The sequence below is a fragment of the Fusarium flagelliforme genome (genome assembly GCF_020744385.1).
Source record: "Fusarium flagelliforme strain FIESC 12 MPI-CAGE-AA-0113 chromosome Unknown B0J16scaffold_8, whole genome shotgun sequence".
NCBI lineage: Eukaryota > Fungi > Ascomycota > Sordariomycetes > Hypocreales > Nectriaceae > Fusarium > Fusarium flagelliforme.
Genome location: NW_025763510.1, coordinates 1,850,144 through 1,876,570, shown reverse-complemented (window position 1 = coordinate 1,876,570; position 26,427 = coordinate 1,850,144). Strand labels below are relative to the sequence as shown.

The following is a 26,427-nucleotide window of genomic DNA, read 5'->3' as shown; positions in this document are numbered from 1 at the left end:
ACGAAGGCTAATGCTTGACAGCCAAGACGGCTGTAGCGTTAAAGCCGTTCCCTAGCCGACAGCGCAGCTCTTTTGCGCCATATAGCACGTCGAGCAAGACTATAGCACGGGAAATCGAGCATAAACAATGACATTGGTATAGGGTGTTTTGCTGAGGATATGATCATGTTATATAAAACTTCTTGATTCATGCTTAGAGCCCATCGGACGTTTAAGCTCAAGATTCATCTCAAAAATCGCTTAGGACAATATTGAAAAGAGTTTGGTTTGGTGAGGACATCCATTCCAATCAATCCACCGCCTCAACGGTTTTTCAACGTTGGATGGCGGGTGATTAAGAGGCTCTCGTTGATTGGAACTCAAGTGGAGGTTAGGTGAATTAAATATATGGATTACTGACTACCTCGTTGAAGGTATTAGAACATCTGGTTGTTGAAGGGAAGAGCCTTAAGATAGACAATCTAAACCTGTTCTAATACACTTAAACTGACTCACTGAATCCTATGATCTCAAGATTCAATGCCTTGATGCTTAAATGGATGCTTTCAGGCTCTAAACCTGGCGCTACAGTGGCACGTGCTATAGTGCAGGGGTCCCATCTACAGTACTAAGTCATAGCCTAGGTGGATTGGATGGATCAAGGTTGGGTTGGGCACTAGGTGGACTTTCAGCTATTGGGTCCCGTCCCGTCACTGATGAGGTGCAGATAGGTCAGTTATTGTATCCATCCACCATCATCATCCATCGTGCGCACCCTCATACTGTGCTGTGCTGTGTCTTGCTGTACTCAACCTCAACATCTCTCTTCTTTTATAGCCACTCTCGGTACTCTCGCTACAACGACCTCTTTCTACTCTCCTTGCGACGCCTTGGACGACCTTCGACGCCCGCTTCTGCGATTTCTCTACGGTCCATTCGTTTTGATGATGCCTCTTGCCCCTCGAAGGCCTCCGAAATCCGATCATTAAGGAATTCCCTCTGCGCTCGATCTTCGAATTATCGCGTCAAATCGAGGCTACCTCTCCTTCTCCTTCCTCGACTTCAATCGGGCACATATTTCTTGTTGCGAACGCAAATATATCTCAAGCATAAGCCGACATGCAAGCTCCATCATCCGGTTCCCAACGCGCCTTTGCCCATCGCCGTTCGCCTGGCGCCGAGCCTGGACCACCACCCAATGTTCCTGTTCGGTCCATCTCACCAGCGCTCCAGGCTCGAGCATCGACCGCCTCGGCAAGATCTGTACAGTCGGCCGGTTCTCGAAGGATGAATCGTGAAGTGAGTATATAATTCGCAACGTGGGCAAGATTGTGCCCCTGCCGAGCCCTGCTGCCCCACGTCTGCCCAAGCCTGATTGCAACCAAGATGCTGACGTTGTTGTTCTCTAGGGTTCCGGTAGCGGTTCCAATATGCCTCTATCGCAGATCGAAAAGAGCGTTACGCACCTGCTCGTTGCAACAAAACAACTCCTAGAAACATTGACACAATGGTCGCGCGGGCAAGCCACAGACAGTCAGGTGTCAGATGTCTACGTGCGTCTAGGATACGAGTTCAACATGGCTTGCCGCGCATTTACTGCCATTCATGTTGACACATCCGATCTAGGAAACGTCCCCGATTCACTGCGACATATCCTTGAGGCGACGCTGAGCCAAGAGGCCAGCGCTGAGAGTTTAGAGAAATATCTGCCCAGGATCCGCGACATAATCATCAATTTGCTACACGGCCTAAAGCGCAAACAACAGAAGCTTCGTCAGAAACAAGCTCGAGATCGCGACGGCCATGCACCCCCCGATAGAGCAACCAGCGTCAGCACTGTTGGCAGCGGCAACAGCGGACTCACCAACATGTTGGAGGAGGGATTAGAGAATGGATTTCAGACCCAACCTGAGGCGCAGCCCACTGAGAATCTGCCTTCGTCGAGTGGTAGTAACCGGTCTCCACGACGCTTCAACGCCCAGCGTGACTCGTCTCGAGTATCCGCGATATCAGAACAATCTTCACTCTCGAGCAACACGATGCAAAATATGCCAGTAGTGCCACCTTATCCCGAAGGCGACAGTTCAATTCCAGCGGGACCTCCTGCGCCTCCTGCGCCTTCCGGGGAACTCAATATCGATTCGTTCCCTCCTCCGCCACCCCCTCCACCCGACAACACTTCGAGTGCCCTCGCAGCTCTGCAGAAGGGTGGGGATCTCGAGCGACGAGCTTCACGTCGGTACTCTCAATATCAGATATCGAAGCACCTAGGAGGTGCTAATGGTGTTCCAATCTTGCCTTCGCAGAACTCACCCATTCCTAACAGAGGAAGAAAGGAGGTCCGAGAGTCGCTACGCGCAGTGCAGGGTCGACAATCTATCCGACATAATCGCAATAACTCAAGCCAGTCTCTGCGAGCAAACACGGCGGAGGACTCTCCCGTGAGGATACCCGACAAGGTTTCCGAAGAAAACCCCCCAGCAGAACTGCCCGCCAAAATAGATAGTCCAGTGCCTCAGACCCCAGATGAAGCATATGCGGCCAGTGCGACGCTTAGCGGGCCTCCTACTGACCCTATGTTCTTTGATCATGGCAATGCGCCGGAAACACCAAAGATTGAGAAGCCCAAGCCCCAACCTGAAGTTGCGCCCACGCCACCATCAAAACCTACCGAAACATCATACTTCCAGGACTCTCCCCCGCCAACGCCCTCAAAGGATCTGACCTTGTTCCTCCAGTATAAATCTAAAGTCAAGAAGTTTGTTCTACCTGAGGGAAGGGCAGAGCTTACAATTGGGCGACTGCAACTTGCGTTTATCGAAAAGTTTTCTTGGAATACACAACACAATGGCGCAGATCTTCCCGAAATCTATATTCAAGACCCCGTCTCTGGTGTACGGCATGAACTTGAAGACTTGGCAGACGTCAAGGATCGAACCGTTCTTGTCCTGAATGTGGAGGCCCTAGACGAGGTCAAAAGGCATATCGACGACGGAATCGCGTCCTTGACTGAGATCGTCCGCGATGTTAAGCAAACAGTAACTGATCAAGGAGCGGCTATACAACGAGTCTCAGACCGACAGCAAGAAGCAGCGAACGAGATGGCTCGACTGGCACTGTCGCCACCTTCCACAGCCGCCTCCACTGATGGAGCCAAGACACAGTTCACTTCAGGCCGGAAATTGAATAACAGTCACCTAGGAGAATTGAAGAGTCTGAGACAGGATCTGGCTGTCATGCGTCAAACCTATTCGAACTTTCAAGCCGACATCCAGGACTCCATGGCTACTATTCGCAGCAAAGCTGCTAACGTCAAGGTTGCCACAGCCAGGGCTGCTATTCCCGATATCGAGGGCGATGCAGGCTACTCATACGTTACCAGTGGGCGCAAGCAGCTCAATAGCGACTCTGATCGATTGGTTGGTAAAGTGGACGATCTCCAGGATCTCATCGAGGATCTGCGCAAGGACGTTGTGCACCGCGGTGTCCGACCTCTCCCACGACAGCTGGATTCTGTCGGCAAAGATATCTCGACGTTGAGCAAGGAACTGAAGAGAATGGAAGAGTACATGACTCAAGAGAAGCCCATTTGGACCAAGATCTGGGAGAAGGAGCTGGAAGATGTCTGCCAGGGTCGTGACGAGCTTCGCCTCATGGAAGATCTTTTGGTTGATCTGCGAGATGATCTAGAGAAAGCTTCAGAAACGTTTACGCTTGTGGAACAGGCAACCAAGGAACAGATGAAGGACAATGGCACCGGTGCTAGTGCAGGAACCGCTCGACAATTCTCAAAGGGTCTCATCAACCTTGGCAACAGCTCCGATCAGAGCGCGGCAAAGGAGGGTGTTCTCGGCGAGGTGAGAGCGCTGCAGCCAAACCACGAAGACCGTCTTGAAGCTATTGAGCGTGCCGAGAAACTACGCCAGAAGGAGCTTGCGACACGGCATATCAATCCCATGCACCGCGAAATCATCAACTTCGTCGCGGACGGCAAACTCAAGAAGTCTGGCGGATTTGAGGAGGTTGAGCGAGCTCGTAAAGCCAAGGACGACCGCATCAGACGTGAGGTCTGGCAACGTCAGAACGGCATCATTCCTGAGAGTCCCATCGGTGAGGAGGGTGAGGAGGGCCAAGTAGGTCAAGAGGAGATGGATGACGAAGAAGCCGAGTTTCTCAGACAAATGATAGCGGAGGAAGAGGCTGCGGCGGCGGCGGCGGCAGCAGAAGATCAACCACCACCCCCACCACCAAAGGATGGCAGCGACGACGGCAAGGGGCCGGAACAACCAAACGGTGCCTAGTTATGCTACTCCCGGTATCAAGTATACAAGTTCTATCATGTCCAATCGGTTGGTGCGGTCCATTATGTTTACGGAGATAATGCCTGGGATGAGGTTTATGCGAGATTGTTTGAACGCGATGCATGTCGGTATGGTTATGGATATTCTCGTACTTAGGGTTTTCGGTAGTTTTAGTCGGGATTTTGTCATAGCGGAGGCGAATGGGAAATATCTGTCGTTCTTCTAATCTAAGCTTGCTAGTATGAGTGATGTCTTGGCTAAGTTATATAAGTGTCGTCCAGCATACCACAAGAACTACTAAGTTACTTTGGCTCAAGCCGCTCGTTCTATTTTCATATCACTTCAGAATTGCTCGGAGGACATAGGTAGAAATGTAGTCGTAATTCATTAATATACAGTATTCTAAACCTTCTTGGACTGCCCTCTGCCCAGCATACCCAAACAGGTCTCAGTATGAGCTGTGTAATATATGATTTGTGTATCAAGCTTTCTAGTAAATCGTGGCCTTGTATTTCAAGAACCTTCGAATACAGTGTAAGGCTATAAAGCGGGTTGTTGAGTACCCCCGGCTAAGTCAACGGACGTGTTATGTCCGTCGACGAGCTTGAGGGTTATGAGTAGGTATGTTCTATTGCTCAGGGCTGCACAGCACCCTGGCTTTGAGTATGATATTCCGGTATTGTAAATGGCCTCCGTGCTCATCGCCATGCTTGGTTACCCCTGGAAAGGCGACACAGCAGATTTCCCTTCCAGTTAGCGATTCTTCGTCTTCCCCGCCTAGATCTTCCATTGTTTCGGGCTCGAACATGACTCTTTGGTGCGGTAATACCGTAGGCATGTTCACACGGAGAACGGCTTTTTGGACGGCAACGAGACGCGCCAGTTCGATAGAGTTGTTAACAAGAACTCGCAGTCCACTATCTCGAGCTTCAGAGGAAGATGTACCACACAGGGCATCGAGGATTCGGGTTATTCGTGTCAAGATAGCCTCCGTGACAGATGCTGTTGATTCCTCCAAGGAAGATGCATCTCTATGGAGCAAAGATAGGGTAGAAGACCTCCATTGATTGATGGCTTCGTCAGAGTTGGCTACCAAAATTAGCAATTGACTATCATGACAAGTAACTATATGCGTACCATAGGTAGAAATCAGCTTTTCTAATTGCCGGAATTGCTGCGTCTGCTCTTCTGTCAAACCAACAAAGTATGCATCAAAGACCATGTCGACTAGTATCCTGGATACAATGGACTGCAAGAGGTAGACCTTGTGTGTCGACGCAAGCTCTTCATACATGGGCACGAGCTCGCTAATCTCAGCCAATGTCGCCTCGTCTAAGTTCTCCAGATCTGCTAGCTATTAGGACGCAGATCTTTTGACCAGCAGCGGGACCACTCACTTATTTTGGCTTTCCTGAAGTTCACTATAACCCAGTTTTGAAGTCCGTTGCCCAGTCGCGCCATGCCATCGCCAAAGACCTCGTCGCACTCCTGACCATCTGTTCTCGTACTGTTACTCACCCACTCTTTTAGCCCACGGACTTGGCCTCTTAGTCCCCGGATCTCTTCGTCTCGCTCTTTCAGTTCTCGTCGCAGAACCTCCCAGCCCTCTCTAAGCTCTTCACGCTCGCCTTCCCGTACTTCAACCTCGGCGCGCAAAAGCCGTAGCTCGGTGTCCGTCCGTAAATATTGCTGATTCAATGCACTGTGCTTCGCTTGCCAGAATGTCGCTGTCTCGCTTTCGTTCTGGCTAAGCTTGTCCAATTCGCGGTGGAACTCACGTTCCATGATACCCATCTCTTTCTCCAGGTACGCGATTCTCTCATCCTTTTCTTTCAGAGCAGCCTCAAGTCCGCGCTCTTTCTCCTTCTTCTCCCTCCGTTCCTTGCGTTCCTTATCACGATCCTTGTCCTTTGTGCTGCTTGCTCCTGTGGCCGTGTTCTCCTTCTCTTTGAGCGGGGCACCACCGCCGCTGCTGTTCGTCTCATGGGACTCTTCGGGGGTCGCGTTGGTGTTGGAAGCCATGGCAGCTTTCGGCGGCATGGCTGGCATGCTGCTGGTTCGGTTGTTATTCGAGGCGCCTGTTCGCAACGTATGGGCAGACGAGTTCCCGGAGCCAGGACGGCGCTTTTCAGAAGTGTTCATGGCGGTAACGAGGCGGAGCTGTCAGATTGTGGTGTGTATAGCCTCCACTGAAGAGGATCGGATCGTCAAGTCGTGGGGTCCGATGCTAGGCGATCCTGTTTCCGCATTGTCGCTGGCATCAAGTGCAGTGGTAGTTCAATCCAAGCGGCTGATTGTGTAGAGACGTTAAAGAAAGAGTTATGTTGATGACGTTTGGTTCTTATTGTGATGCCTGGGGCTGGGCACTTGATTAGGAACTTTAGGCGGCCGCCCACTGAAGGCTGCGCTAATTCTGAGTTTATAACAACGTCTGTATCACATCCCGGTTCTGATATCGAATGAAACCGCCAACAGGAGTAATTATGTGGCTATGAGTTTGTCACAGGGTCAATTGACTATTACTTCTGATTTGCTGACACAATCTTCAAATCTCTGTAAGTACTCTATAAAGACTAATTTTACATTGTGAAAGTTGTTGCCTGCTCACTGATTCCAAATTGATACCCTCAGATGCTCTGTCAGCCTTCAAAGTTTTATGAATAAATGGTTGGTAATCTACTGGGAAATGGGTTGGAAAGCGGCTGCCTTGTTCAAAGTTGCTGTCGCCTCTAGCTAATTCGGTAGTTCATCTCCTTTGCTGGTAGGATAATTTAGGCAGGGCTTTAGCCACGATATTCGCTATAGCATTGCCTGGACAGCCAAGATAAGTCGGGTTCTCCAGGCTTCTGTTAAAACTCAGCCTCAGCTTCGACTTCATATGCTTCATCATCCGTCCCCTCAATCTTCTTTGCACCCATTCGACACAGCGCAACTCTGTCCACAGGCATATCTTCCAACCAAACATAGTCATCGTATAGACTGACCATGTCCCGTGCATCAATTGTCATCCTCTCACGGATTCTTCTTCCTCGTTCATCCTTGACATAAATCGTGTTGACTACGGTTGCATGGAGCAACAATGGTCTATCTTCCTTAGCCATCAGTCCTGCCTCTTGGAATGTGGCTTTGATTTGCTCGCAGAACTTGTACAGAATCCCTTCTGTATCTACAGGAGCAGCATACAGCACCGAAGTCTTCGCAGGCGACTGCATAGCATGTAACCCTTTTAGCGTAATTGAGAGCCGCTCTGCAGTTGACGATGTCCCAGCCTTAGCATCTGCAAGGAACTCGCTTAGTCTCAAGCTTTTCAGTACCTCAGTTGCTTGCTGGACACCTTCATCCTTGAGACTCATGACACCAAGCGTCAGATGCAGCGTGCCGGCTGGACGCACTGCCGTTGGTGGAATACCAAAGCTGGCAGGATTGGTGACCTCTGTGCGGAAAGCAGCAATGCTTCTGACAAGCTGCGGACCGGCCAAGGAAATACACACGAAATGTGTTGGGGACGGTCTACCTGGTTTGGGCGGCATGTTTGTAGTTGTTGACTTCTTGTAGATGGAGAGCACTTGTCTGAATCTACGCTGTCCTTCAAAGGTAAGATGGCAGTCTAAGTGTCTTCAATTTATGTTTCCCTAAGCCGTTGATGAAGTTAGCAAGCAGATCTCTTTCGCGTGTATTTTACAAACATCTCAAACCGCAAAGGGCACGAATATAGAACATCAATATTCGCATACCCTGCCATGCGGTAGAGTTGAGGTTGTGGAACATGACTAACACGATGTATGTAACGCATCTGACGTTGGCTCGTAACACCCCGATGATGTCAGGTCTTCGTATCGGCTGATTTTATAGATTGCTTGTAAGCTGTGTCAAGATTACCCCACCTACCTAATGTCAGAGCTTTCGGGAAACGTATCAGAGCTGTCACATAGGTACATAAGTAGAACTCCAACACAAGAACCAATAAAGGTACTGAAATCAAGAACAATACATAGAGACAGATCTCGCAATGTGATAGTTCCCAACCTATGTCACAGCAAGGAGCTGGATAGCACAATGTTTCTCTTTTGCATCAGATCCATAGTTGGTCAAGTCTATCTACAAGCCGTCTTTCCCCTTGATCATGGATCTTCAAATGGGCTTTTCAATTGAACGAGGAGGGGAACAGCATCTCGCTCCGCACTTCATCGTGTCACCTCCTACTATGACTGACCTGACGGGTCGTTCTCTCAGCCTCAAGCCTTTCCAAGGCCTGGGGTATCTGCTTCGATGAACCCGGCCTCTCCATCCCTAAATATACCCAAAACACAACAAGTATTTGATAAGTCGTTACTTCCCTTCACCCAAGGTGCGCGGCAAGGGCGTTGCACTTCAGAAAGCCTATTTCTGTTCGAGCGTGAACGTGTCGACTCAATCCGAGGCATTATTTGAGTGGCGTAACTGCGTTATTCCTTGTTCTCGTAGTACCTCTCCAGTTGCTCCTTTACCACGTCGTAATCTTTCTTAACAGCGGTGAAGGAGTCTCGAATGAGCTCTAGGCACTTCTCGTCATCATCTAGGGTAGAGCCATCCAAGTTCTCATTCTTGCCATATCGCTGGATCGCTTCACATGCGTTTTTGACTTTGACGAGTCCCAGTGTCGCCGAGGAACCCTTGAGAAAGTGACCGAGAGATGACAATTCTTCAAGATCTTTCTTTTCCCTAGAATTACGGAAAAAGTGATGGTCAGTCAAAATCTTCCTGCCGTCCAGACATAGTGCAGAATATGACTGAGCTGCTATTTGTTAAGTCCCACTCACAATGCGTTATCGATCGATACAAAAGTCTCCTCTGCCTGTTCGAAAAAGCCGAAAACAATGGAGTGGCTGAACTCGCAATCGCCTGGCTCGTCCATCTCCAGAATTTGCTCGAAAGTGTTCATGTCGATGTTATCGCCGAACTCGACTTCGTCGACGGGTTCGGCCTAGGGTTAATTAGTGACCATATTCGAGTTGATGCGCATCCAGTATCGAGCCCACCTTAGTCTCAGCTGGCGACATTTTGGCTGTAGTATCTGCCTATGATCGGGACGGGTACACAAGGTGATAAAACTATGCGAAGCGGTTCTGGACAGCTCCGGGGTAGCAATGTGGGCTCGGCGAAAGAGTATAGTCGGAGAGAGACGGTGACACCTGAGCTATGTAAGTGTTAGAGACTCAGCCGAAGAAGAAGAAAAAAACAATAAAAATAAGAATCCAAAGCTGAAGCTGAAGCTAAAACCAAAGCTGCTAGGAGAAGGAGGAATGGTAAAGTCAAAGTAGTATTGGAGTTTTTGAAGGTTGAAAGTGGTAAAGCTAGAGCGGGACGTGTTGTGGAAGCTTGGCCCGAGGGGAAGGGAACAAGATGACCGTCCGTAAATGAGTGGAGTAGCTGGCTAGGGGTCTCAAGTTGCAGAACAAGCGACACTATGGCGCTCAAGTGACGCTTGCCGCTTTATTGACCAGCTCCAGCTCCAGTAGGTAGCAGCAGTGGCGATCAGATAGATATGAAAAGAACTGTACAGAACGAGTGACCGTTGGGGATAGAACTGATTCCAAGGGCTTGGTTGTGCGTGTACCTGAGGTTGCTTGATTGGGGGTCCTTTTTTGAGTTCACGGGAGCAGCAGCTATCCGAGCGATGACGATATAGGTGAGGAGAGCTCGGTAAGAGTAAGACTCTTTGAAGACGTGTAGAGAAGGAAAAAGACAAAAAAATAGAGCACAGCTCAATAGCGCAAACCAAAGTCCAAGTCAAACAAAGCAAAAAGCAAAGTAAGGCAAGCAGAGGAGAACAAGGGCTCAAGATATGGCTTAGCCAGAAGGCGGCGGTTAAGAAGTGTGTGATATCGGCTGCTGGTATGTGGGCAGTTAACCTCATAAGTGAGGGGCTAACGATGGAGAGTGAGGGTCTTCCAGATCCATAACCAGCTTACTAGAATGGAAATGGAAATAGATAGCAACAGCAACAACAACAGTACAATCGACAGCACAGTACAGTAGCCATTGTGAGTGGGGTTGACTGAGCCGCTCTCTACCTAGCAAATGCAAGGCGTCAAACCCAACACCCAGTCAGTCATTCATCCATGGATCTGAGTCTGTGTTTGAGACTGGGACGGACGGCACGTCAAGGGGGAGTGAGTGGGGGATGGTGTTTAGTGCAGAAAAATAACGAAAATTTAGGCGATTCGACTTGACCTTGACCTCTAACTAAGGCCGACCTCAGCTAAGGTAAGAGAGACATCCATACAGGACACATGTCTATTCATAGACTATCCATTTCTGAGAAAGCAAGCAGGGACACAACGGAAAAGAAGACAAAATGCGCATGCATAGAATCGATAAGTAGATGAAGAGAGAGACATATCTCCTTACCTAGGAACAGTGAGAGGCGGGGTGATTAGACTGTCGACTCTTTTATATCAGGTAGGTCGTGAGATAATAATATCTTTATCGATGTTTGTTTTCTTTATTTTACTTCTAGGATCTTTGAATCGTATCTCTGCACGCTCTCTGTGAGTCCTCGCATCTAGGTAGATAGGTAAAGCTCGACTCGGCGCGTGTGGATGTAAAAGAGCTGGTTAACTTGAAGTCCAGTTAAATGCTGATGGGTGTTTTGCGGGAGGTCCCGAGGAGGATTGCCCTGGTACGACTGACGACAGTGGCTGAATATAGCGTCAGAGGGTACGAGCAGGAGGCACAGGAGAGCCGTTGAGGAGACCCGTAGAGAGTTATAAGCGAAAAGGTAAGGATAGATAGAATTATAGATTCACAAAAGAGAGGAAAAGAGGGAAAACTCCATCTCGGTGTAGGTAGCGGACGACATTCACTTGACACTGCGCTGCAGTACACTTTCAGAAGTCAAAACCCCCCCCAGTCCCCGTCGGTTCCAATAATTAGCAAGGGCCCAGTCTAGCCTGGAGGGGCCCTGCCGATTACGTCGGTGTTTTGTACGAGAGTCCACTAAAAAAGAGAAGAAGAGAGAGGGAAAATTGGGGAAAGAGCAGCTGTTGCATCATTTGGTTCCATTCCGTCGAGAAGCAGAAGGCCTAGATTCCAAAGCTTCCATTGGAGACACCAATCCCCAAACCGCAAAAGATCGCCCGTCATCCATCCATCCATCCATCCATTCACTCAATCCATCATTCATGCTGCTCTGCTGTTGGTTCTTGATATCGAGTTCGTCCTTCTGCTCTCACTCTCTTTCTCTTTCTTCTTCAGGCCACACCAGATTAGGTCAGTGCCATCCATGCTTGTGCCACGCGATACCTTAATAGCAAAGCCGCTCTTCAACATCGCTGACTCGGCACACGATCGGAAACTTCTTTTAGGTATCCCACCCGACCTCTTTGTTAGGAAGTCGCTCGCCTTATTGTTCTCGTTTCTCCGGGACTCAGAACCGCGTCCGCCTAGCGCAAAATACTTGAGCCTTAACGTTATTCCGCTAGTCCACGGAAGCATGCACCACAAAAAAAAAACAAGTCATATCCAAATGCGACCATAAAGAGGAACAGTTTCTTCGGCCTGTATCCGGAATGCAGACAAAGCGGTGTTTCATACAATCGCCTTCCCTAGCTTATGCGAACGATACAGTATGCAAGGACGGTGTACAAGGATCTCCAAAATCCAGAGACTCGTTATATCCAGCAGGCCGGTCATAGGTTCTAGGGCCTAGGCTCCGTGGAGGATGGCTGAATGATTAGAGCATAGGTAGATAAAATCTTCCGGTGCGGTATGTTCCCGGGGTCCAGGATACCGTCACCCGAAGCTGAAGCAATTTGATATTGCCCTGTACCCGGTATTCCTCCACTCGCTGGCCAGCCTCTGACCTGATAGCCCACCTTGTGTCAACGTCCCTTCCCCGAACACCTTTCTCGGCCGAAAGAATTTATACATACACGAAGTCGCTTACCAACGGTGTTTTATCTCCAGCTCACTTTGACAAAAGAAGAAAAAAAAACAATAGGACCACATAGTCAGGTACCCGAACTCGAGACAAGTCGCAACGTTCAGACTTCACCGAGTCACCGGTCCACCTGCCCAAGTCTTGGTTGGTACTCAGATAGGATACGATCGGCATCTCGGCCGCAGGTGCTGGAACTTCTAACAAAGATTCCAACTTTTGGGAGAGCTAGGAAGGCAAGCTCCTGCAGGCATTCAGAAAGCTTAGAATGACATGCACGCCGTCTTATGCCCGTTGGCCCACCCGTCGAGAAGTTGGACCCAGCCAACGCAACGAACCCCTCAAACATTGCGACATGAACATCAATGCTGTCTGTCTTTCACACCAGCCACCGCAGTGATCCTCGGTGCGGCATTTTCTCCATCATCCTTCCGTTCTGCTGTCAACGTGTGGCTTGGCTTGGCTACGTCTTCGGGTAGCTTTCGCGACGCCAATGTCGGGTCGGGTCCCTGCAGGGTCCGTTGATCAATCTCATTTAGCACCCCTCAATTTGCTTGCTGCCCCTCGTGCACGGTCACGATCACGGTCATGGTCATGTCATGACTGATGGCGGGGTTCAACCACCGACGGCTCAAACGCTGTCCAGCTCATTACTTTCTGTGCTAACTATTCGTCAAATGGCATGGCTGACTAGACAGGCCCTCACAGCCTTGACTCTTGTGAGGTGTATGTACACTGTAGCTTGGCTTGCGAACATCAAAGTCAAGTTAACTGCCGGCTAAAACCCACCTGTCATACAGAGGGGCATTAATTATGCTCCCACTTAAATACAGGATCTTATCAAGTGATCCATGTCCTGATTGATGCTTTTGATATTGGGCTGTCTTTGCGGCTGGTACCCCACCATATTGGACCTCACCGCAAGCCATCACATCTCAACTGCTTAGCGACCGACAACTTTCTGACGCGTGGTCATTATTCGAAGCTGTATGTGCCTAAATGGTAAGCACGGCAAGATCTTGCGGTGTCTAATGTATTCCGCACAATGGTATCGACATCACAATCGAACCACCAGTGACTCAGCTTGGCTGGAAGGTTTTACCCAATTTGGGCGCCTCAACTGTCATGTACACGAATCGTATTAGCACATCTAACGAAGCTTGACGGGTGACATATCTCACGTCAAGCCAATCTGCAAGGCCCTGCTATTATTCCCACGCGGAATGACCCCATTCGAGGCCCGCAGCGCATCCCTCCTGCGAGGTGATAATTCCCCCCACAAACCGGTTTTGGCTTATTCTACTCAGCTCTCATGCCTTAGCCGGATGAATGCTGTGGGTATTTATTCCTCTCTCTCTTTTCTTATTTGCATCCGCTTGGGCTTGGGCTGTAGCAGTATGTGCACGAGGCACACAATACAAGAAAGGAAGAAGCAAAAAGTGACGTGGCAACCGGTTGACTTGTACAGTAGTAACGGCTTTGACTCTAAGCCGGCCACTTTCGCTGTCAGTTGACACTGTCTTCCCGGCTGCGGAACGGGCCCGGGAGTGGGGCGGTGAACGCACCCCGCGCCGGCCCATCAAAGCACGGCGCCGATGTTGGAGTTGGGATAGAAACTTGCTGGAAACATTCCATTTGTTCGAGAAGTTTTCTAGGTTGCTGAATGAAAAGTATGCCCCAAACACTGACTACAGCATGTACGGCTCGGTTTTGAGAAAGGTAAACCGAAGGAATCAAAGTATCTATTGATCTCGAAAGGTATGCTGTCCGTTTGAAAGAAAAGCCAGGGCTGTATAAACCAGATACATACTATTAACATATTACGCTTATTGTCCATTCTCTTTTTACTACATCCGTTGCTCTACCAATTGTATAAACATAATGGCACGGTTTATCGTCTTGGGTTTAGAATGACTCGGTCTAAAACATCACCTTCGTGGCCACGCTCAATAACCAGGCTGCATCCTTCCAGCCACCCTCGTCAGCTTTTGGAGGAGGTACCTGTTCTTCTGGTACGGTTGTTATGCCTTCCAGATTACGGGATGACCAGCTACGAGAGCGGCCGAACTGGGACTCGTTGTCTCGTGGGGTCTCGTCACTGTCCTCATCTGAATCCTCGTCATCCTCTTCCACAGAGAAAAGAGACCAAACGCTACCAAACCAGGTACCTGTACCTGCTTGGCCCTTTCGAACGAGTCGTCTCACGGTAGCTTCATCATCCTGGGACACATCTTGCTCAAGCTCCTCAAGCCTTTCATCAAGATTTACAAAATCTGGGCCGGGAAGGTCATTGTCAACTTCTTGATGGGGGAAATAAGACCCCTCCGCAGCTGTCGATAGCTCAAGAGGCGAATGGAGAATGCTCCGAGGCCGGGCTAAGCTATGAGAGCGACTGTGGGAGCGGCTGGGGAAGCGACTAGCATATGGGGACGCGTCCTCCTCAATCGGAGCAATGCTACCACGACGGCTAGCATGGCGACTCGTGAGCTCACGCTCGCGGGCAAGCTCGTTTTCGAAGGCGTCATCATCGGGGTCCATTCCTCCTAGGCTGGTCGAGCTCTGACGCGAGATAAGCCATGTCTGACCCTTGGACTCGCGAGCTTCAGAACTCATTAGCGCGCCGGTTCGAAGCAACCAATCGCTGTCATTGCGATGGCGCATGCTGAGGCTCATATCATCTTTGGGACGTTTAGGCGTTGCACGACCTGAGCGACCCTTTCGTGTTCCGCTGCCAGCGAGATGGGATGCGGACTTGCTCTTGGCAAGTGGTGTGGACGGGGTTCGGGTAGTTGACCGTGAACGCGGTGCCGTAGGCGAGCGGGCGAAAAGACGCGGAGTTGTAGGCGCTGACTTTCCCTGGATATAAGAGGGAATTGGATGGATGGGCGAGTGAGGATGTGATGCGATGCCGTCGGCTAGAAGTTCGTCGTCGTTGAGGGGGAGCTTGGCGGTCAGAGGCGCTAGAGAGAGGTGGTTGAGACTTGAAGAGGAGCGGTTCTTGCGACGAGCGCGGTCGGCATGTTGATTGTATGCAACATCCATGATGGCGATGATATGGTTTTCGTCGTGGAGAAGATATCGTCAATGAAAGTTGATGTAAACAATGGCTAAGCGAGGAAGCAGCCTAACTTGGGTAGTATGGGCAGCGTTAGGTTATGTTGGGGTGATTTTGAGTTGAGGGCAAATGAAATGCGGAGAGACGGGAAGTCAATGGACTCAACCGATAGCGGGATCGGCATGTGATGTCGACCTGAGATGCAATGCAGATGGATATAAACGGCAGATGGAAGTGAGCTAGGTAATGGTCAATCAAGGAAGGGGACAAGATCAGGTATATGTATTAGAAGACGAAAAAGTGGCTGCATTAGATTGATCGAATCATTAAAAATAAGGTAAGTAGCAAAATACAATAATCGCCGAGGCCCGGAATCGTAAAGAGAAAAACCTGCATTAATAGGAGTACCTGTTGCTTGTGCCTGCGAAAAGAGCTGATCTAGACGGAAAAGAGAAGAAGTGTGATGCAACCAAACGGGAGGGAAAAAACTGAACTTTCAACGATGGCGAGTCGGGGTATAGGTACTTTATCTGGGAGTCATAGCAGGTATCGCAGAGGCTAAACCACCCCGCAAGGCTACTTTACCCACCAACCTCATCAAGTACCGCAAAAAATCTCGAATTCGGGCTTCGACTCCAAATCTAGCAAAGACATCGCCGCTGATTTCCCGTTTCATTCACACCCAAGAAAATAAAGAAAAGAATATCACCACTTTACCTGTCGGCCTTGTCCGAAGGGGACCAGAACTGGTACGGCACTGGTCGAACGATATCTGCCCACCTGATAATACTGCATTTGCAACAAGATGCGCAACCTTCGAAACATTCGATTCGGACAATGCCAGCGTGCAAATGCCACAGCTGCTTGTTGGGATCCTGAGAAGGATGAGGTTCTTTGCGTAGCTGGACCGACTGAGGAGAGCAGTGGTATCGAGTTACTGAGGATCGCTGGCGATCAAGATATGTAAGTACTTGTATTTGTCCATATATCTATCTATCTATCTTATTCATAGAACAATGCATTACATATAAGAATCATCACTGACTCTATATAGTTCAGTTCGTACAGTGGCAAGTTGGGAGGCTCCCAGCCCAACACCAGATCTTTCTGTCGACAAAGTCGTCAGTCTGCAATATCTGAGTGGTTCGGCCACTACATGTATCGTCCTTGAAGGAGGCGACATCATCACAGTTCAGGAAGATGATTTCTCGGGTCAAGATGCTCACATCGAGATTGTTGGTTCTATTGATGCTGGTATTGCTGCCGCTCGATGGTCTCCTGACGAGGAGCTACTTATCGTCGTCACAAAGGAGAACAATGTTATCTTTATGGGCTCAAGCTTTGATCCCGTTGCAGAAATCACAATGACAGTCGAGGATCTCAACGCCTCCAAGCATGTTTCCGTTGGTTGGGGAAAGAAGGAGACGCAATTCCAAGGTCGAGGCGCAAAGGCCATGCGTGATCCTACGATCCCTGAAAAGGTCGATGAGGGTGTACCTAGTCCTCAAGAAGACAGTGCGACGGCCATTAGCTGGAGAGGAGACGGCGCATACGTCGCTATCAACTCCGTACAAGAGGGTTCCCGTCGTGTTATCCGAGTTTACTCCCGAGAAGGTGAGCTCGATAGTGCAAGTGAGCCTGTCGACGGTTTCGAGAGTGCTTTGAGTTGGCGACCAGCTGGAAACCTGATGGCTGGTATTCAAAGATTCTCAAACCGTATTGATGTTGTTTTCTTCGAGAGGAACGGTCTGCGACATGGAGAGTTTACACTTCGTTCTCCTTCTGGACCAGTGGATGCTCATGAGAAGATACATCTTGAGTGGAACTCGGATTCTACTGTTCTGGCAGTCATCTTCAACGATATGATCCAACTATGGACGATGGGTAACTATCACTGGTATCTCAAGCAAGAGATGCCGATCGAGGCAAATGCGACATGTCTGTCGTGGCACCCTGAGAAGGCTCTGCGCTTCGCTGCTGCCTCTACAAGCAATGTCGTTGTGGCCGAGCATATCTTCTACACAGCAAGGGGGTCATGTCTACCACCCCACGACAACGGTGCTGTCGCAGTTATTGATGGTGAGACGGTCAAATTGACTCCATTCCGAACCGTCAACGTACCACCTCCCATGTCAATGTTCGACATCACGGTTTCCTCAGCCGTAGTTGACGTTGCCTTTGGTCGTGATAACACCTCTTTTGCTATCCTCCACCGCAAAGGCATTGACTTTTATGCTTGGCCCGTCAAGAATGGCCGGTCCATCAAACCCCAATTCTCAAAGAAGATTACCTTTGACGAGATGGCTAGCCCTGGCTACAACGCTCTTCTCAGAATCGCCGCCGTTGCTGACGCTTTCCACTACTTCAGTTTTGAGGAAGAAAAGGGGTTTGTTCAACGATCAGTGCAGGTTAGCGGAGAGGGCGAGGCATCTCTTGCCGATGTCAACTCCAAGGAGAACTTGGTTGCTACAGCCAGTTATCAAGACGACAGTTCCTTTACAGGCTATGGTCAAGACAGCTCAGGAAAGCTATTCCAGATCGACGATTCCGGCAATGATATTCTCCCCGTCCAATTCCAGACACAACTACCTTGGTTCGAGATTAGCAAAGTTGACGAAGAGGTCGTGGCATTTGGCCTGTCCAGGAACGGCCATATCTACGCCAACTCTCGTCTCCTAGCCAAGAACTGTACATCTTTTGTCGTCACTCCAAGCCATCTCATCTTCACTACTAACAACCACTTGGTCAAGTTTGTTCACTTGTCCGCTGATGTCGATGGTAAGTCACACCGAAGTCTTTCATAACCATTCCCTAACACTTATCAGAGCTTGAAGTCCCGGCCGATGACCCAGAGGCCGACGAACGATGCCGTAGCGTCGAGCGCGGATCTCGACTTGTCACTGCCATCCCTTCCAACATGAGTATCGTTCTTCAGATGCCTCGTGGAAATCTAGAGACTGTCTTCCCTAGAGCCATGGTGGTGGCTGGTATTCGTAACTTGATCGATGAGAAGAACTATGCACGGGCATTCTCGTACTGCCGAACTCAGCGTGTGGATATGAATATCCTCTACGACCATCAGCCCGAGCAGTTCTTGGCCAATGTGGGACTATTCCTCGACCAAATCCCAGACGTCGCCCACATTGATCTCTTCCTCTCTTCACTTCGGTAAGACATCTCTTATTCATATAACCAAGTTCCAAACTGACCAAGAACAGTGCCGAAGATGTTACTCAGACCATGTACCAAGACACAAAGCGACCCAAAGCTTTCGGTACAGATGCTGTTCCCTCTGACCTGTCTCCTGCACCACGTGGCTCTGCAGCCAAGGTCAACACCGTCTGCGATGCTCTTCTCAGCGCCCTACAGAGCCGCAAAGCCACCAACCTCCAGAACACTATTACTGCGCATGTGTGCAAGTCGCCACCTGCCCTCGACGATGGTCTTCTTCTTGTCTCCGAGCTGATGCGTGAGGACGAGAAGATCGCCGAGAAGGCTGTCGAGCATATCTGTTTCCTGGTTGACGTCAACCGTCTATATGAGAATGCTCTGGGTCTTTATAACCTCGAGTTGGCTCTCCTCGTCGCTCAACAATCCCAGCGCGATCCCCGTGAATACTTGCCCTTTATCCAAAACCTGCACTCTCTTCCAGAGCTCCGTCGAAAGTTCGAAATTGATGATCACCTTGAACGCCGTGTCAAGGCTCTTGGCCATCTCCAGACTTTGGATGTATTCGATGAGCTTCTCGCATACACCGTCAAACACTCTCTATACCATGATGCCCTACGTATCTACCGCTATGACCCTCCCCGCCTTCGAGAGCTCACAGCTGCATATGCCGCCTACCTCGAGTCCACCTCGGCTTATCGTGAGGCGGGTCTCGCCTACGAGTCCCTCGAGAACTACGCCAAGGCAACAAGTTGCTACCGAACCGCCGGCGCTGCATGCTGGCAGGAGTGTCTCTACACTGCGGCCCAGCAGCAACCTCCCATGTCATCTGAGGCCATGGCTGACCTCGCCAACAACCTTGCGGATGCCCTCTGGGAATCGAAAGACTACTCATCTGCAGCGACTATCCACCTCGAATATCTTGATTCTATTGATATGGCTGTCCGATGCCTCTGCAAGGGTTACCACTTCGCCGATGCTATCCGCCTTGTCGTTCAACGCAACCGTTCCGACCTTCTAAGCACCAGCGTTGATACCGGTCTTGCTGACGCACTAGGAACTACAACAGAGTTCCTTGCTGATTGCAAGGCTCAGCTGAAGGCTCAGGTTCCTCGTGTCGCTGAGCTTCGACGCAAGGCTATCGAGGATCCTCTTGCATTCTATGAAGGAGACCGCGCCGGTGGCATGGACATCCCCGATGATGTCTCAATCGCTGCATCCTCACGCGTAAGCACCAGTGCATCACTCTTCACACGATACACAGGCAAGGCTGGAAGCGTGGGCACGGCTGGAACAGGCGTCAGTCGCGCAACAAGTAAGAACCGCAAGCGAGAAGAAAAGAAGCGCGCTCGTGGCCGCAAGGGAACAGTCTACGAGGAGGAATACCTCGTCAACAGTATCCGTCGTCTGATCGAGCGTGTAAGCGCCGCCGCAGCCGATACCGAGCGTCTCATCTTTGCGCTTGTGCGAAGAAACATGCCTGAGCGAGCACGCGCCGCGGAGGCCCTCATGGCCGAGGTGTCTGAGGCTTGCACCTCTGCTGTTGCGGATGTTTTCAAGCCATTGGAGACGGAGAGTGAGAAGAAGCCCGACGGCGAGTCGGCGTGGCATGCTACAGGAGGAGATGCAGTGTTGCAAGATTTCGTGATGGGGCAGGGAAAGAAGTTGGAGCCTCCTGTTGTAACAGGAGTTAAGAAGCTTACGCTATTGGGATCATGATGAAAGTATTAAGTAAAAGTTATGTTGAATGATAAAAAGAATATGAGTAAAAGTTTCAATGCCTTTTTATTGGTTTCTCGCCTGATCTCTCCAGTGAGGGTATCTGGGTTCTGTACTACCTACATCTGATTGTAACGACATGGTCCAATGTCTTTGTAGGGAATGCGGAACAGAAGACCCTGAGACAGCTCAAATAGGCTACCATCCATCGCAATGCATTCCCTGTCTGGCACATTCCCGAACACCCACCTTTAGTCACATACATAGGGCTGATGTTTGGCTTGATCAATGCATGCCAGCTCATGATTCCTAAGTAATTGCGTAGAGTCACGGCTAATCGTATAGATGATTCGAGCTGTAGAGTTGTAGCAGCAGCCTGCTTGGCGTCGAAATGTCTCAGAGCGGTATGCGAGATACTGTACAGTACAGCAGGTCCAGGGTCAAGCATAGGCGGGTCATTCTGCATGTTGTAATTATTTGAATTGACTCATATGCATCCTTGTCTTGTCGATCGGATTCTAGTCGAGATGCTGGACTGGAAGGTAGTCTGAATATAATGACTTGCAGTGCATTACGATATAATAGATACGTGACAAGCTTTTGTAAGTATTAGGATATCGTAAATTGCGTATTTCCTTGGTGCTGTCTGTGTCTGAACCATCAGTCAATTAGTCTGTCTATGTTAGTAGGACGTCAACCCAATTAGGCTGTGCATATGATTCGGACTGAAACCCTACCATGTCAATGGGTCAGACGAGTCTTTTTGGTAGCCAGGGTTTCTTTGTCCTCAGCCATTTCAGTGAAGAGTCTATCGCCTACTTACCCATGCCCTGAGCAAGTTGAGCCTCAATTTTGGGGGTTTCTTGAGTTCCCCCGCGCTCTGAATCCTTCTGAGAATGACTGTTAATTCAAGGATTCCCTCACCATTCCGTATGACAGTTTGGTTGTCTTGTTAGAAGCGCCGTAAGTCGCCGTGTCAAACTCCTCATCTTGATGATCGGTCCCAATTCCTTCGTGTCACACATCTTCCCTTCCCTTCCCTTCCCTTCCCTTCCTACACAGTACGCCCATCTATAGTGTACTACCTCTGTCGTAGCAGCTCCCAATTGGCCATGTTCTTGTCCAACTATGCCGATTATCTTCGGCTTCGTCCGAGCCAAGTACGACTCTTGCATGCATACCAGGCATGAAGCTCCGTCGAGAGTGTCGATGATGGACATGACATGGTTCCGGGACATAGACCATGCATGCATGCACTGAAGGGCTGCAGGTCTGCACTGCATTCCCCGTGGTTTTGGTGTGATATCGTTCATGGCGTTTGTAGTAGTGGTTTGGGAGACGAGTGACGAATGAGAGGCTTCGTGATGTAGAGACGATGCTGCCAATATGGATGGGTCGTCATTGGGAGGGTGCTGGTGCTGACGCTCGACGTTGGCATGGTTGGTATGAGGATAAGAAGTGAGTGTTTCCCTCTCTTTGATCGTTACTCTTCACTTTGTTCTGTGTCTCGATATCCTAAGGCACTCATCGTGTTCCCTCTTCTGTTTCGTTTGCTCAGAACTCTTGTTCAAATTTTGACTCTTTGCGGTCGACTCAAGTATCTGCCTCCAGTCATCTCTCGTACATTGTTGACTCATTGTCAATTCGATATACTCACCACTCGATCCTTGAATCTATCAAGATATACCTTCTACCCATTGGTTCTTCTCGGTGTCACATCAAGATGTCAGACCTCGCCGCCGATATAAACGGTTTCATAAGCCAATACCATGCGAGAAGAGGACCACAACCGTCACAGCATGCTTTCACTCCTACACCAGGCTATTATGCTACAAGCCTGATGTTCTCGGATGAAGCCACAAACAGCCTTGCTACTCCCACTCAAAGTGTCAGCATGTCGAATGCCAGCAGTGAGACTTACATGTCGTCTTGTTTCGATATGCCAACTGCTCAAACATCCTCAGCTTACATTGAGTCTCCTCCTGCTTCTATCCCATACCAGCAGGCAATGGTGCCCTCTTCACCCCTTGTATGCGAGTTCGTACGCTACACGGGATGCAATGCAGTTTTTGACCCTAACGATGAAGCTGAATGGATTGAGCATAATGTGAACTTTCATCTCGGCGACGCCTTCCCTGCAGCATGCGTGTGCTGGTTTTGCGATCGAGAGTTCAAGATATCTTCAAAAAGCCGAGCCGGCACTGAAGCCTGCTACCGCGAGCGAATGCACCATATCGCAAAACACTTCCGCAAGGGCGTGACAGGAAGACAGATGCGTCCTGATTTCTTTTTCCTCGACCATGTATATAAGTATGGTCTGATCGATGAGGACACATTCCAAAGAGAAGCCATGCAGCATGAAGCTCCCCAACTATCGGGCCTGCATCCTGCTGGTTGGAGGCCTGAACGAAGGCCAGTGCAAGATCAAATAGAGTCAAGTCGATCGCGGCATCGAGGTTCGTCGACTCGTTATCGTGCGTCGCAGAGATATTACCGCTGAAGATTCTCATCATCTATCGGAGGAATGTATGCGTAGGATATCGACATGCTGAACCAAGTCAGCTAGGAAACATTAGGGGTGAAACATGCTCTCCTTCAATGCGTATACGCAACGGAGTATCTGTGGAAGGTAGAAGGAACTCCACTCAAACAGGTAGAGAACAGATATCTAAATAAAAACTGCAATTTCAACTCAAAAGAAAGGATAAAATTAGTCATATGAATCATTCTATAGCCATGAGCCCCTGAGTAACGTTAACTAGGCAGTGACCATGCGTGCACTGCTGTGGCAATGCCCTTGCACAACGTGATTGGATTGGGAATACGACAACTTCAATAAATCGATAGAAAGGACCTTTTTTAGGTAATCAAGATGGCAGGAGGTAGAGGCAGATGGAGTTTCCTCTTTTGATTCCTCTTCTTATGATATTATTGATTCATGTATCGTTTTCTGTAATGTTTGTAAATTCCAGTTCTTGTCCATAGGGTAGGTATATCGTGCGTGAACTTGGCCTCATTCACGGCTTATACACTCACGCTCGGATACAGCCTCGGAATTTAACAAGAATTTGACAGCATAAGATATTGTCTCGTGACCATAGAACTGATTATGAACTATCGCTTATGGTTACAAGGATATGACTAGACGACTTTCAATAAATGGCCTGGAAGCTACCTATTTTGAGTATTCATCACCACCGAAGCGTTCTAAGGGCCAGAATTAACGCACGATGACAGAAGATTGGAAATCATTAAATATAAAACTTGAGGTCAATTTGTTATATCGGTAGTTGACATCATAAGCATTCATTTCAAATGCTAGGATTTTGCTTACATATAAATAACTAGTAAGAATAATGTATAGTGTGACTTTCTATCAAATGCTTCATGTGCAAGCCATGATACTCGAAGAATGTGAATTTCAGATAGAGTATATATATACAAAATCCATCACAACCTTCAACAAAAACAGTCAGACAACGTGTCCGAGTGGTTAAGGAGATAGACTTGAATCATCACGATTGGATATCTATTGGCTTCGGCCTCGCAGGTTCGAATCCTGTCGTTGTCGAACAATTTCTTTTTTTGCTCTTTTGGCAGTTCCCTCTCTCAGCCGCTTTGACCTCGAATGCTTACCATAGCTGGGGCTTGGAGCAAGATGCGCTCTTACCTTGCCTGTACGCATTTAGAATCATCGAATCTGGGATGAACCATCATTGGACTGGTACCAAGTTCATAAGCTTTGAACCCCCACGGAGAGACCGTTGAAACGGCTTGGCCCGAACTGCAGTAGTGAAAGCTACACTTGTCTTTCATGTGTTTGTGCCCAAGCGATGCCCAGATAGAGATACGGCAGATGCAGGCACCCTCGATGGTACCTTGTTAATCATGATCCCTCAATGCAAGCTTGATAAGCTATGGTGAAAAGAGAAAGTCAACGTAGAATAATGTCATAAATTAGTTCCAATTTCTATATATCTGATCATAAGCAATACGATCCTTTCCATCACAGAGCTCAGCTCCATCTGTGTCGTATCGACTGGCCATAGTCCAACCAGCATCTGCTTTGGTTGTCCCGTATCTATATAAAGTATATAATCTCGTTAAGTAACAGCGTTCCAGGCCGCAGGGATTATACAAGACAAACACAAAGGAATTTCAACAGTATGTCCAAGCATGGGGTATCCGCAAAATGAAATGAATCCAAAAAAGAAAGGTGAAGAAAGAGACATCAACATCAGGTCATAAGAATCGTTGCATTGCATCAACGCAACCACCAGCTCATGTACAGTACCACGCCGTATCGTACTGCACATATCATATCACATCAATCCATCAGTTGGCTACAAGCCCAACCGTGTTCTGGTCATCCATTACCCAAGGCAAGTCTCGGTTGCCAACCGTGGTGCAGGTGAGATAGGTGATGCTGTCTGGTGTGCGTGAAGTATCGCCCATGTCGAGCTCGAGGTTGCTACCCATGAGGGGTCGTACGATTTCTCGGGCCATTGTCTTGAGCTCGTCGAGCCGCTTCTCAAACCTCCGGAGGTTCTCCCGGCTGTAGAGCTCCGGAGTAAGCTTGAGGAATCGCTTACAGTCGTCGTGGCCGAGAAATGAGGCGGGATTGTTGGATCCGAGTTGACGATATGCACGACCGACAGAATTTAACGGCGGGGAGACGGGGGGTAAGGCGGCGACGCTGCGGCCCCCATCACGAGAGGATATCCTGCGTCGCTGATCGGGAGGCGGCTGCGGAGAGGTGTTGTCGGCCAGCCATTGGCGGAACAAGCTTATGGACAGCCAGTCGAGGTAATTGTTGCTTGGGCCGACACGTTCACCACGGCTGTTGGTGAGCCCAAGGCGGAAGAGGCGTCCTTCGATGCGACCGACGGTTTCCTCGAGTTCATCCACCTTATCCTCAATGATATCCAAGACAATATCGGGCAGGGCTGCACGCAGACTGCGCTCACCGGCCGGCCACTGCCCAACGACGTGAATCAGGGCTTCCTGAAAGATGACCCTGCTGCGAGCTAGATACCCGAGGCGCAGATACGAAATCGGGTATTTGGCGATTTGCTTCCAGAGCCGTGACTGGAACTGCAGCATGTGGTGATCAACTCGAGGTCCCACCACAGCAAGGGCATCATATTGGTCGGCGAGGTTGAGCAAGCTCTTGCATTGGACATAGGCATCTGCGACATTGACACCATCGAGGACGGGCGGGTAATTGTAAAAGATGCGAAAGAGGTTGTCGTAGTCGCGCAAAAGGTCCTCGTCGGCTTGCGATAGCTCCGGTCCAGGAGGTGGGTGGTTGTGGTTGGAGGAGAGGCTGAGATTGGCAACGGAGCGGAAGAAACCGCTAGAAGTCGATGAATTGGACAGCGATCGCGAATGCGAGTGCGAGTGCTTAGAACGGCTCGAAGATCGTGAGTCTCTGGAACTGACTGTAGGTGGAGCTGACGAGGGACCGAACAAAGACTGTGTGCTATCTCGCGACGATTCGTCTCGCTGAACCAACATAGGAATATCATTGGGACCAGATCGTGGATCTAATTCGTATCGCCATCTCTTCCTCGGTGGGTGGACGCTTCCTCTTTGCGACCTGGAACTGACGTCGCTTCCGGTAACGGGATCGAGTTCCCCATCCTCGCCGATGCGGGAAAGTTCATTGCCGGCTGGTAGTGCACGAGTACGAGACCACTGGTTCGATGTGCTCGTTTCAAAAAAGCCGCTAGATCGCGTAAGAGTATGGCGATGAAGCAGGTATCGGTTCTGCACAGGAGCGGCATCGGAGGATGAATCGCGTGCGCGGATTATGATCTCGACATCGCCGGTACTAAAGACGGGGAAATCATTCTGGAGAGCATGAGTGGTATTGGTGCTGCCGCCAGTATGAGATCGATTGTAGCGCTTCGATCGCGAGTGGGATTGAGATTGGCGAGACACAACCGACGAGGGACCGCGACGGGAAACGGAGGAGGCGGTTGGAGGCTCCAGCGTGGACACCATGAGGGCTTTTGCGATATTAATATTTTAAATAATATAGTGATGATTCAACTGCCGCGCAGTCGCAGGGGGGGTTAGAGTTAGAATGCGGCTCAGAAGGAGGCGGTTGTGGCGGAGTGAAATAGATTGAAAGAGCTAAACGAGACAGGAAGAGGCTGGGGAAGAATGGACGATGAGGACTAGAGGTAAAGTGGTGGAGGTACGGATAATGTAATTTGAATCACATGAGATGGGATGTTTTGGTCTGTTGCGGAGCGACAAGAGAGACCTCGACTTGACAACTT

General features: G+C 49.5%; 8 protein-coding genes and 1 non-coding gene across 9 annotated transcripts; 4 read left to right on the top strand and 5 right to left on the bottom strand.

Moving 5' to 3' along the window:
* Positions 1-725: 725 nt before the first annotated feature.
* B0J16DRAFT_294064 (actin interacting protein 3-domain-containing protein) lies at positions 726-4,641 on the top strand. The gene is made up of 2 exons (XM_046124378.1): positions 726-1,278; positions 1,389-4,641. Exons 1-2 carry the CDS (start codon positions 1,099-1,101, stop codon positions 4,278-4,280), a joined length of 3,072 nt encoding a protein of 1,023 aa, XP_045978058.1. The 5' UTR covers positions 726-1,098; the 3' UTR covers positions 4,281-4,641.
* Position 4,642: 1 nt separating this feature from the next.
* On the bottom strand, positions 4,643-6,835 carry B0J16DRAFT_350754 (uncharacterized protein). Its single transcript, XM_046129086.1, has 3 exons — positions 5,678-6,835; positions 5,418-5,627; positions 4,643-5,369 (listed from the first exon to the last, which is right to left on the bottom strand). The coding sequence occupies exons 1-3, from the start codon at positions 6,420-6,422 to the stop codon at positions 4,909-4,911; spliced, it is 1,416 nt and encodes a 471-aa protein (XP_045978057.1). The 5' UTR covers positions 6,423-6,835; the 3' UTR covers positions 4,643-4,908.
* Positions 6,813-8,156, bottom strand: B0J16DRAFT_350752 (kinase A anchor protein). Its single transcript, XM_046129085.1, has 2 exons — positions 8,056-8,156; positions 6,813-7,912 (listed from the first exon to the last, which is right to left on the bottom strand). The coding sequence occupies exon 2, from the start codon at positions 7,808-7,810 to the stop codon at positions 7,130-7,132; it is 681 nt and encodes a 226-aa protein (XP_045978056.1). The 5' UTR covers positions 7,811-7,912; positions 8,056-8,156; the 3' UTR covers positions 6,813-7,129.
* A 569-nt stretch (positions 8,157-8,725) lies between these two features.
* B0J16DRAFT_389600 (signal transduction histidine kinase) lies at positions 8,726-9,319 on the bottom strand (the record flags this gene model as incomplete). The annotated part of the gene is made up of 3 exons (XM_046131822.1): positions 8,726-8,981; positions 9,080-9,243; positions 9,299-9,319. 3 exons carry the CDS (start codon positions 9,317-9,319, stop codon positions 8,726-8,728), a joined length of 441 nt encoding a protein of 146 aa, XP_045978055.1.
* A 4,372-nt stretch (positions 9,320-13,691) lies between these two features.
* Positions 13,692-15,622, bottom strand: B0J16DRAFT_196168 (uncharacterized protein). The gene has a single exon (XM_046122881.1). It carries the CDS (start codon positions 15,238-15,240, stop codon positions 14,119-14,121), a length of 1,122 nt encoding a protein of 373 aa, XP_045978054.1. The 5' UTR covers positions 15,241-15,622; the 3' UTR covers positions 13,692-14,118.
* A 436-nt stretch (positions 15,623-16,058) lies between these two features.
* Positions 16,059-20,140, top strand: B0J16DRAFT_389598 (IKI3 family-domain-containing protein; the record flags this gene model as incomplete). The annotated part of the gene is made up of 4 exons (XM_046131821.1): positions 16,059-16,216; positions 16,308-18,031; positions 18,079-18,421; positions 18,472-20,140. The coding sequence occupies 4 exons, from the start codon at positions 16,059-16,061 to the stop codon at positions 20,138-20,140; spliced, it is 3,894 nt and encodes a 1,297-aa protein (XP_045978053.1).
* A 1,453-nt stretch (positions 20,141-21,593) lies between these two features.
* On the top strand, positions 21,594-22,688 carry B0J16DRAFT_196268 (uncharacterized protein). Its single transcript, XM_046122882.1, has 2 exons — positions 21,594-21,598; positions 21,729-22,688. The coding sequence occupies exon 2, from the start codon at positions 21,864-21,866 to the stop codon at positions 22,638-22,640; it is 777 nt and encodes a 258-aa protein (XP_045978052.1). The 5' UTR covers positions 21,594-21,598; positions 21,729-21,863; the 3' UTR covers positions 22,641-22,688.
* Positions 22,689-23,615: 927 nt separating this feature from the next.
* Positions 23,616-23,711, top strand: B0J16DRAFT_t325. Its single transcript has one exon. It is a non-coding gene; the product is annotated as a tRNA-Ser (tRNA).
* Positions 23,712-24,030: 319 nt separating this feature from the next.
* On the bottom strand, positions 24,031-26,370 carry B0J16DRAFT_195898 (uncharacterized protein). Its single transcript, XM_046122879.1, has one exon. The coding sequence runs from the start codon at positions 26,144-26,146 to the stop codon at positions 24,476-24,478; it is 1,671 nt and encodes a 556-aa protein (XP_045978051.1). The 5' UTR covers positions 26,147-26,370; the 3' UTR covers positions 24,031-24,475.
* Between the last annotated feature and the right edge of the window lie 57 nt (positions 26,371-26,427).